Genomic DNA, 10986 nt, shown 5'->3' with positions numbered 1-10986 from the left:
TAATAATAATATAATAATAATATAATAATAATATAATAATAATAATTAACTCTATCCCTGCCGAAACCAGGACACCGTGCTATTTGATAGTGCTAGATTGAATCTCAGAAGAACGTGGTCAGCAGTGACTGAATCTTCACCTCTGGCCAAGGGTCAGTCTACAGCTGAAAACTTTGAGACGTGATCATGCTAGTGGACACGAGGAAGGGAACAGGCTCATGTATTCAGCAGTTCAGCTCCCTGGCTCCGCTGGCGTGCTGGTCAGCACTTGTGCTTGATTATGGCTGTATGCATATGCTCTCTAAATAAAAGTGTTAACCTCCTGTTGGTGTCACTTTTTGTCTGTGTCTACAAGCCAATTTCTCACCTATCACTACTTCAGTTCTGCTTTTCTGCACATTTGCTACTCTTGTACTTGTGACAGAGTCTGCAGACTTGACTATCACGGGAAAGTTGGTATTCAAGGTATGATATACCCGCAGGAGTATCAGAATAAAACATAAGTGTGTTTTTCAGTTAAAATTTACAGAAACATTGACAAGCTCATGACTTGAGCAAATTTAAAACCATCACAAAATGCCTTTTTTGAAGACATCGTTATTACAGAAGGTAATATAGCTCTATTGAATTTCAGATTTATAATTTTAAATGAAATGCAGTTAACTTAATGTTGGTTTTGTCTGTTTGTTTTTAGGATACAACACCAGTATTTGAAGAGGAGTCAAAACCTATTTATTGTCAAAACTGTCAAAGCATCTCTTTCTGTGCGTTTACCCAGCGGTCGTTGTTGGTAGTGTGTTCCAAATACTGGAGGGTAAGGCAAGCTAGCTGACCAACACCTGGCTGCTTTTCACTGTAGAAGCTGATTTAATTAAATTGCCAGTAAGACATTTAGATCAAGATGCTCTAAGTCCTTTTAATGTGTCTATATTGAAACCAAAATTAGCTGCTGTATGAGCATTTCAATCTGTAATTGGTTAATAACAACAGACTTTTCTGTTTCTTTTCAGGTTTTTGATGCTGGAGATTATTCCCTCTTATGTTCAGTCCCTAGTGAAAATGATCTGACCTGGACTGGTGGCGACTTTGTGTCAGCTGATAAAGTGATTGTATGGACAGAAGATGGACAAAGTTTCATATATAAATTACCAGCCAGGTAGTCAACAATGAAATACTCCACTTATTTATTTTTTGAGATAAAAACATGAGCAACCTTGAAGAAATATTGAGTATCTTTGGCTTTAATTTTGTTACAAAATCATATGGATGTTGCAGAAACTAGTATTCCATGAGCATACTTTAAAGTGTGTGTCAGCTAAATGTGTCGTGTTGAAGCAATGCTCAGTAATTTAGATTGCCTGAACCAAGATTGCTTTACTGTTTTCTGATATTACACTAACTCTTCTTCACTTCGTAATGGAGCTGTGTGATGGGAAGAGGTGCATTTTGCTGTTGAACAAGTGTCATAAATTAAAATATAATTTAAATATTTCCTTAACCAGGTCCAAATAAGGAAGAAGTAAGATTTTGCTATATGGAGTAGAATGTAAATGATGATTGTATTATTGTAACAGAGTACTCTTTCAGCCCAGGCACGAACAGCTGACTTTTGCACGTAAATGTGGAAATATAAAATTAATTTAAAATTAGGTATCAAAGAGGTTAAATAAATGTAGAATGACAAAAGTAAAATAAAAAACTTCTGACATTTTGATGATATGCAAACATCTCTTTGTTCTGGGTAGCGATACAGTTTTGTCTTAGACATCCTCGAATATTCTCACATAAATCAGGCGAAAACTCCTTTCTCACCCTCTTATGTGATCAGAGCATAAGGATGCGAGCAGATCTATCTGGTGATCTGTCAGAGAAATCCTTGGGTTTGGTGTGTTTTGGTCCTGAGTCTGAGGTCAGATGTGTTGAAGTCTAAAGCAGACCTAAAGCCACGCTCCCTTCATTCTTTCTTCCTTCAGTTCCGAATGTGTGGGGGAACTGAGCTGGACACGTTTGGAGCAGTTATTAATTGATGAAGCATACCCTGTACGTTAAAATTAAAGTAATGATCTGCTATACGCTGTATTAACAATTGAAAAAATGTAACGTTTAAGGGCTTGGGGGTTGTTTTTGCTTAGTATTATTTAGTTAGCTGGTGATGTAGTAATCACTCTCTAGTAATACAAGGAATTTTATTCCTTTCTCTTTGTTCTTAAACCCAGCTGTCTACCAGCTAGTGATTCATTTCGCAGAGATGTGGGGAAAGCAGTAGAAAATTTAATTCCGCCTTTATTGTACAGTGTGTTGGACAGAGCAGATAAACAGGTAAAATATATTTCCTTGGAGCTTCTTTTATGGACTGCATTTCTCTTTTAGGGAGTTGAAACATGCATACATCGTGACCAGTTCTTCTTTTTCGAAGTAGACCTTTAGGATTTCTTCTTTTCCTAGAGAAAATAGACAGATGCAATTTCCCTGCTGTTTGGTTTGGTTCTTGGTTTTCAAATAAATGCAGAGGTTAGTCTCTGGTCAAGTGAATCTTCAGTTCCTATATTCTAACAGTTTATCATTCATCAATGCCTGGAGAATTAGAAGTCAAGTTGTGATGTGCATGATAATTAGACAGTAACTGAGCAAGAGCTTTTAGAATTACAACTTCGAATTTGAAAGCTTAAATACTTGCAAACTAAAGAAAATCAGATTTTGTAGGCCAGTGTCCTCTGAGCTATACTTCATTTTTATATTGTACTGTGAACTGTATCTGCTATAAACTAATATATCTAAGACTGCTGTATGGTATATCTAGTACTTATACCTATACTACTAGGTATAAGTGACTGATTTACAAATGCTGTTATTACAAGACTATTGTAGGAATCCTTTTTTTATCTTAACCATTTAATCTGTTGCCAAATTTGGACATTGAAACATTTATATATTTAATTGTTTTCTTCATTTATGTTGTCAATCAACATTAAAACTTTTTTTGCTTCTGTCATGGACCATGTTCCTTACTAAGTAGTGTAACTTCAAGGCCCCATTGCAGTTAGAATGTTAACAATTTTAGAATGCACACACACATATATAAAATATGCTAAGTATGAATATATTTAGAACAAAACGAAATATATGTAAGAATTTTCTTTCCTGTTCCCTAAACCTGTGACTTGTTTTGTAACTAACCACAGTTTCTTCTGACTCATATTGCTGTATTTATTCTTTCTCCTGTAAGAAAGATAAAGCATAAAGTAGCTGGTTTTTGTCCTGCTTTTAAAAGGTACAGTGTGGGGAAAGTAAATTTTGAGGTTAGTACGCGGTTTGCGTGTGTTCTGAAGTTGTTAATTTATTTTTTTTAACAGCTACTAATATGTCCTCCAGTTACTCGATTCTTCTATGGACATAGGGAGTTTTCCTATAAGCTGTTAATCCAAGGAGACTCTTCAGGGAGACTGTGTATTTGGAGTGTGCCTGATACTCTTGAACAACGAGATGGTGCAAAAGGTATACCTAATTAACAGTCCTGTTGCGAAGTCTTTTAGCAGGATTTTTTTGTTATGTGTTTTTGTGGCTGGATAGAGCACTGCTGCTTTTCCTACAGATCCATGAAGTTGTGTTTTTGTTAGCTTCTTGTAAGAGTTATAGTAACTTGATTTTTTTCATGTATGATCAAAATCTTAATTTACTCTGAGTATTTTTCAGGTATTAAGTTTTAACTGCTTTATTCCAAATACTAGCTATGGTCATTGCTGTCTGCCTGTGTAACTTCCTCTTGTAGCTTAAATCATATACTTTTCTGGTTCTCACATATAGTGCTTCCATGTGTTGCTGTAGCTTCACTTGTAGTCAGTAAATTAATCTCCAGTATGTACCTTTTACTTTGTTCAAAGTGTTGTGACATGGTGTTTTTAAACTTTGAGATCTTTTCAGAAAAGCATTCCTAATTTCCTTTCTTGCCTTTTTTTTTTTAAATCCTCCCCCCACCTCACCCCTTCCTTTGTCTTTTTTTTTTTTTTTTTTTTTTTTTTAAACAGGACTGCAAACAACAACTTCAACATCCCTCCAGGAAGCTTTTGATAAACTTACTCCTCGCCCTGCTGGGATTATAGACCAACTAAGCTTAATACCAAACATCAATGAACCACTTAAAGTTACAGCCAGTGTGTATATCCCAGCACACGGGCGTTTGGTTTGTGGTCGTGAAGATGGAAGCATTGTTATTGTGCCAGCCACACAAACTGCTATAGTTCAGCTGCTGCAAGGAGAGCATATGCTTAGGAGAGGTATGCAAATAAGCTTTTGAAAAGCACAGTTGGATTACAGTGTGCGCCTGTCAGGAGACATACTGAAGTAAAACATAGTTTCATGAAGTGAGCGTTAAGTCATTTTACAGTAGACATCATATAACTGTTTTCTTAACAATTCTGATGTTCTATTATTAATGAGAAACGTAAGTAATAAATTAACTGTGGCCAGCTTGCATCAATTTTTTTTGGGGGGGAGGGGGGAAGAGTCCCTTCACTGGAAAGCCTTGGATATTTTCCCTGGGTTTTTGAGATGCAGTAGCAAAGATCTGGCAGGGGTCATCTCCTGTCTCCCAGTATTGTTCTGGGCACTGGGGTATCAGTGTGTCTGTGAAGATGTTCTTGGGGAAAATAATGAAATCTAAAAGATAATTCCTCTTTGTGTAGTGTGTAGTTAGTTGAGTATTATACGCTGGCCAGCTGTTGTACATTCTGGTTCCAGATAATATTACTTTAATACTTTTGTGATTACAGTTGCAAAACAAATATTTGGGTTTTGATTTCTTACAAGTGCTGATAAATGAAAAAGACATGTAAATATTTTTCTGTGAATATACATATGAGCTTGTCAATTGCATACAAGGCTGTTGGTTGTACTATTTCCTTTATATAACTGATCTACTTTATACAAAAATTCTTTTTTTTCTTAACGTGAAGTTGGATTGCCTCGAAGTTGATACATTATTCTGCAAATAAGCGTTGGTGATTCTTGCCCTCATAAAAATACAGAAGTGTCTGTGTGTATTCTATGTAAGGTTTGCTGTGCTTGCTAGAAAGCATAATCACGTAGAGGAAAAAAAGTTTGAACTATATCATGCAGGTATTGCACAGAATACTTGATTCTGGTATTTAATTTATTGGCCCCATTTTGTCAAATTTGCAATCTAAAAAGTTTTTTCTAAGCATCTTTTGCAATAGTTAAAAGGTTAGAATGATTTAACTGATGTATTTGATCTCAGTGAACAGCAGACTCACCATTCTTGCTCTTTTCACAAAAATTATTTTCCTTAGTAAAGTTAAATTTGATGTCATTAACCTATTCTGCACAAGCACCAAATGCGTAACACTGCAGACTTGCATGCCACTGCTGTGGCCAGTGCAGAGTAAGATTATGCAGTTTTCCTGTTACTGGTCCTTTTGGTTATAACCTTGGATAAATTCATGTTTGATGGGGAAGGGAATTTATTTTTTCACATCTTTGTGGCCTTTCTAATTTTTTTTTTCTGGGATTTTTTTTGGCGGGAGGAGTCTGTTTTAAGACAGCTGATTTACTTTACAGTGAGATTGTACAGCAAGACAAAAAGAATCATTCAGTCCATGTCCAGTAAAAAAAACTCTGAACATTTTAAAAAAAGACAAGGCTAATTCTACAAGAACTTCTGTCAAAAATGGCACTGTGTCTGTATTTTTTTAATCAAGAACAGTGTTTTGGATTGTTAACTGTTCTATTGAATTATGTTTTTTCTCTCTCTTTTTTTCCTTTTCTTTTCCCCCTTTCGCCCCTTCCCAATTTCTCAGGTTGGCCGCCTCACCGGACTCTCCGAGGCCATCGAAACAAAATTACATGTTTACTGTATCCTCATCAGGTTTCTTCTCGTTATGATCAAAGGTATTTGATCTCAGGTGGTGTGGATTTCTCAGTCATCATATGGGATATATTTTCTGGAGAGATGAAACATATCTTCTGTGTACATGGTGGAGAAATTACACAGCTTCTAGTTCCACCAGAAAACTGTAGTGTAAGTTTTACATAGTGTCTGATAACCTGTCTCACACTTTCCATAAATGGTACAGCTCCTCAAATCCTCCTTGAAAATGTGAATGTAATATGAAATACTGAAGATTTAGCACTGGCCCAATGTATAACTCTTGCAGACACTTAAAAAGAATTCAATTGTTCTGTTAATCTTGGTTTTGTTCACATCGTGTTTTAGCTACGTAAAGGATTAAAAATAGTGGAGAACCTAGATATTAAAACCTAGCTAGCTAAGGAAATGCTTGGCATTTTATGATATACGTCATTAACAGTGGGAGAGGACTTTGACGACGTGGAAGCCGTCTTTCCCCTGAAGGTGTTTGCGAATGTGATAGGCAAGCGTTCCCCACCAGTTAGCCCACACGTTTTAAAGGCAATTTTGTCTTTCCTAACTTGGATGAATAGGTAGAATTTAATGAACAAAATGACATTGATTTACTTGAAAACCGTGGTTTCTCTTTTTTGCTCAACAAAATAGGTTCTAATAACCTGTGTGCTTTTTTTGATATGCAAGAGGTTGGATTCAAGGGAATTTCTGCAAGTGAAATTCTGTTTCTAGTGGCCTCAGTGAGTTTAGCCATAGACTTATGTGCCTGTTTTTTGTTTATAAAACAGGTTGTTGATCACCATGCTTGGTCCAGTGAAGAAGAGATTATTAAATGCAAACTCTCTGCATTATGATTAAGACTTCTTTTCTTTTTTTTTTTTTTCCTTTTATTAGGCAAGAGTCCAGCACTGTATTTGCTCTGTTGCCAGCGATCACTCAGTAGGTCTTCTGAGTCTGCGGGAGAAAAAATGCATCATGCTGGCATCCCGTCACCTTTTCCCTATCCAAGTAATAAAATGGAGGCCTTCCGATGACTATCTGGTGGTAGGATGTTCAGATGGGTCTGTGTACGTCTGGCAAATGGATACTGGTAAGGTTAAGTTCAAAGACATTGATTAAACAATTTTTTAATATACATATTTGGTTATGGTTCTGTATAAGTGGTATCTGAGAGAAGACTTAAAATTTTTTGCACATTTACTTTTGGAAATTTACCACTCCACATATTCCCAAAATTTGTAGATTATGTAAGCTTTTGTTAAATACATATTTTAGTATTTGGAATAACTCATTTAGTTTTGGAGAAGTATAGCTTGCTGTGGCTATCTTCCCCCTACATGTTTTCCTAGCTATCTTTAGAGAGACCAGTTAAAATGTTGGCTGCACGTGTAGTGTCTTCTCAGTTTATTAGTGTCCGTACTTCCTCAGCAATTTTCTTGAAAGCTTGGTGTAGAAGTGCAGCATCTTGAATCTACAATTGTTTCTTCATCTGTAGAGTGAAGGAAGTGTTTGTCTGGGTTTTTTTTTATTGTTTTGTTGTTTGGTGTGTTTGTTTTTTTCAAAAAGGGACTAATGCTTAGTTTAGAAGAAACTAAATATGAGCCTTAACAGAATGGGCAACAAGGCATAAAATAAAAACAGCTTTGTTGTAGAAAATTTTGTGATATTTTAAAGGGAGAAGGTGAGGGGGAAAAAAGCATCAAAATACATGCAGTATGTAATTACTATCTAACTCCTTAACTCACTTGAAGGAAAAACACACAAACCTGCAATAATGTCTGAATATTATTTTCAGCTTATTGTGAAAACTAGATAGGAATTGTTTTTTATTGAAGCTCTAGGAAGCAAAGAGGAACCAGAGATCCATCGTGGAAAATTTAATCCACACAGGGATTTGGGTGGGTGAGGGAATTCAAAACGATTGAAAACAGCCTTCCGCTAAAAATGTTGAGCAACTGCAGTCATCGCTCTCTGGTCAGTACAGAATCACATTGTGGTAAACTTGTCTTGATTTTTGTTAATGCATTTTTTCCTTACACACTTCAACTTCATGGAAATTTAGGGAAATTCCATCCCTTTAGGAATATTAGTTCTAAAAATAGCTATTAACGCCACAGAAAGTTTTATGCATTGCATCCTGTGGTGTAAATTATTTTCACACATTGTTGTAATATTTTGGACATTCTGAATTTTTTCTGCTTCAGCTCATGCTTTTCAAAATACTTGCAGGTGCGCTGGACAGGTGTGTGATGGGAATAACAGCGGTGGAAATCCTGAATGCCTGTGATGAGGCCGTCCCAGCGGCTGTGGACTCCCTCAGTCATCCCGCTGTCAACCTGAAGCAGGCCATGACTAGGCGTAGTCTGGCTGCTCTGAAAAATGTGGCACATCAGAAACTACAGACCCTTGCCACTAACCTGCTCGCTTCCGAAGCGTCTGACAAGGTAAGCTGTGTTTCGGTTTGTCTGTTTTTAGTGCAGTACCTGAAACGTTTGTTTCCATAAATAATTGAATAAAATAGGGAAGTCTTCATTGTTGTAACTGAAAGGGTCTTATCCAATGCTCTCTGAAATTTTAATAGACAGACCTAAACTAGCTTTACCTGGCCTTGGGTCAGAGTTCACTTCCCTGGAACAAAAAGTATCAGCCTTCTTCAACGTCATTGTGCAGTTTCTAATGCAGGTGGTGTTATCTAGAGTTACGTTTTAAAAACACATTTCACTTATGTTTTTTTCTATTTTGTACTCTCAGTGGTAGTGATTTTCCTTGCTGGAGTCTAATGCTTTTAAACTTCCTCCTCGCTGTCTACAAGTCTGTACTGCTTTCACTGTCTTTTTCTCTAGGTTCAGTAGGAACAGAGGTTATGCACCAAATAAACTTACCCCTTTCTAGATGCGTAGTAATATATTTCTAATATCAACCAACACAATCCCTTCCACACATCTCTGGATGTTGTTCCCCAATTTATGTTACTGTTCATGGTACTACCTCCCACTACAGTGTGCGTTCTACTGTATTTTCTCAGGTTGAATTTATTTAAAATCTGGATTTAGCAGCATTTCTTAGAGTCTGGAATGCTTGCTCAGTTGTATACGTTCTGTTAACTTTTAGTGTCGATGGGTAGACAAGGAACCAGCCTGTGATCCATATCCGTCAGAAGGAAATCTCCCCCTTTCGTTTTGTGCTCACTTCAAGGAATGGAATCAGCATTGATCTGTGTTTTCCCCTCTTCCCCCCACGCTGGATATGCTTTATACGTTCCTGCAGCTCTTGCTAAAGGCGGAGCTAGAGCTTGACTTTATTTTATTTTGGTAATTGTTGCTGCGTGACAGTTCAGAAAAAGTATTACTAAACTATATGTACGAATAGATATAAATGGAGCCAAAGCAACTTAAATGCTGAAAATTAATTAGGTTTGAGTTTCAAGTGTTCAATGCTAGAAGATATTAATGGGCTTAGTTGATTCCTAAATATTTCAGTGCTTAATGTTTTAAGGAGTTTTAAAATTATGTTTTACGATTTAAGTGATTAATTCAAATGGAACTGTCTGTAGTAACTTGTTAAAAGCATTCATTAACTGTTCCTGAGCACTGTATGTCTATGTATAGAGAGAGTGTGTGAGCCACTGCATGTTTACGTGTGTTCATTTAGGGACAAAACTTTACAATTTATATGAGTGTTACCGAGTACAACAACAGGCTACTTTACCAATCTGAGCAAGAAGTAAATGCTCGTATTAAGAACCCTGCTAAGCAGACCTTTCTGATAGTATCATAATGATAAGAGTTGTTCAGGTGTTAGAGCAGTAGCTGGGCGGCGAGCGTGCACATTAGTCTCTGCAGTCAGGATGATTTTTCTCCATCCTGGTTATTATTGCATAAGCTGGAAGCACCTTAAATATTTTGAAATGTGGGGCAGTTCCTTTTTTAACAACTAGTAGTGAGCTCTTTTTCCGAATCGATATCTCGCAATAAGAAATAACTTGGATTTCAAATTGTATAAAGAGTAATTTTTACATTTTAGCATTAATTTTATTGTTCTGAAGAGCAAATAGAGTTCAATATGGCATGTATCCCAAGGAAAGCTAGTACAGTGTAAAAATTTTAAGGAACTTCTTTATGGCAGATAGAATGGTACAAGAGTTAGTTCTGAATATCCTGTTAATTTTCATGTGCCTAATTATTACTCAGACTGATGGATTTGGACTGACCATTTTGAAAACTAACAGGCAGCTAACAGCCTCACATTGCAGAGATGGTAGAGATGGAACAGAAAAGCAAACAGTAAATTTTAGAAATAGGCTTAAATGGTAGTTTAGCTGGTGGGCTCAATAGCATGTCAGTGTAGATCGTCAGAGAGCTCAAAGGAAGAGCTTTCTCTTGGGCTTTGCATCATGCGTTTTCTTTTGGCCAAATATAGAGAAATGGTAAGTCCTGACCTTGTGAGGGTTTTATGAACTTTGTCACAGAAAGAATACGACGCCTGACTTTTAAATTTTTATCTTCCCATTGAAGATTAATTAGAAGGAAGTGCAAAATTATCTTGAAGGAAACTGGGCAAAATATCCTTAGAGTGGCGTATTAGAGAAGTATGTAGGAGGCTTTCCTTGCCCTGAGCAACTTGCTGTAGTGGACCCTGCTTTGAGCAGGGGGTTGGATTAGAGGATGGCCAACCTTAGCGATTCTGTGGTTGTCTCCTGCTTACATTTGCCCTTCTTGATGATTCCAGTACTCTGCCATTCATCATAACTTTTTTCCCAATAAAGACCTGTCAGAGTAGGCGGGTATTAAATTCGTGTAGTCTGTCAATGCCATTCAAAAGTGTTACCTGAGTCCAAACAAAAAGAGCGAAAATACAATCTGTTCTCCTTTTCATTAACGCGGACTGCCGGCGTTCGGTAGTCTGGGCTGTGACCTGCAGAGAGCAGCAGAGCTCCGCTCCAGCGGCCCGCTGGCCTGGCTCTTGTTGCTTGTTTGTTTATTCTGCCGCCTTCTGCTATATTCTGTTTGGAAAAGAAATGTCACTTAGAGAGCATTCCTTAGGTGGAAACACCACCACCACGTTTCCACAAGTGTATGTGTGCTCAGACTTGCGTGCTGCTATTCCTT

General features: G+C 37.1%; 1 protein-coding gene across 1 annotated transcript in view; it reads left to right on the top strand.

Annotated features, from left to right (window-relative positions):
* The window catches only part of WDR7 (WD repeat domain 7), a 133897-nt gene that overhangs the window by 11293 nt on the left and 111618 nt on the right, over positions 1-10986 (top strand). Inside the window, exons 6-13 of the mRNA XM_009323058.1 lie at positions 695-814; positions 1011-1156; positions 2217-2319; positions 3354-3495; positions 4026-4274; positions 5814-6034; positions 6773-6968; positions 8108-8322. Coding sequence (XP_009321333.1) covers positions 695-814; positions 1011-1156; positions 2217-2319; positions 3354-3495; positions 4026-4274; positions 5814-6034; positions 6773-6968; positions 8108-8322 — 1392 coding nt within the window. The remainder of the gene's footprint in view (positions 1-694; positions 815-1010; positions 1157-2216; positions 2320-3353; positions 3496-4025; positions 4275-5813; positions 6035-6772; positions 6969-8107; positions 8323-10986) is intronic.

Source organism: Pygoscelis adeliae, unplaced genomic scaffold (assembly GCF_000699105.1).
Source record: "Pygoscelis adeliae isolate BGI_AS28 unplaced genomic scaffold, ASM69910v1 Scaffold174, whole genome shotgun sequence".
NCBI lineage: Eukaryota > Metazoa > Chordata > Aves > Sphenisciformes > Spheniscidae > Pygoscelis > Pygoscelis adeliae.
This window is presented reverse-complemented; position numbering and strand designations above follow the sequence as displayed.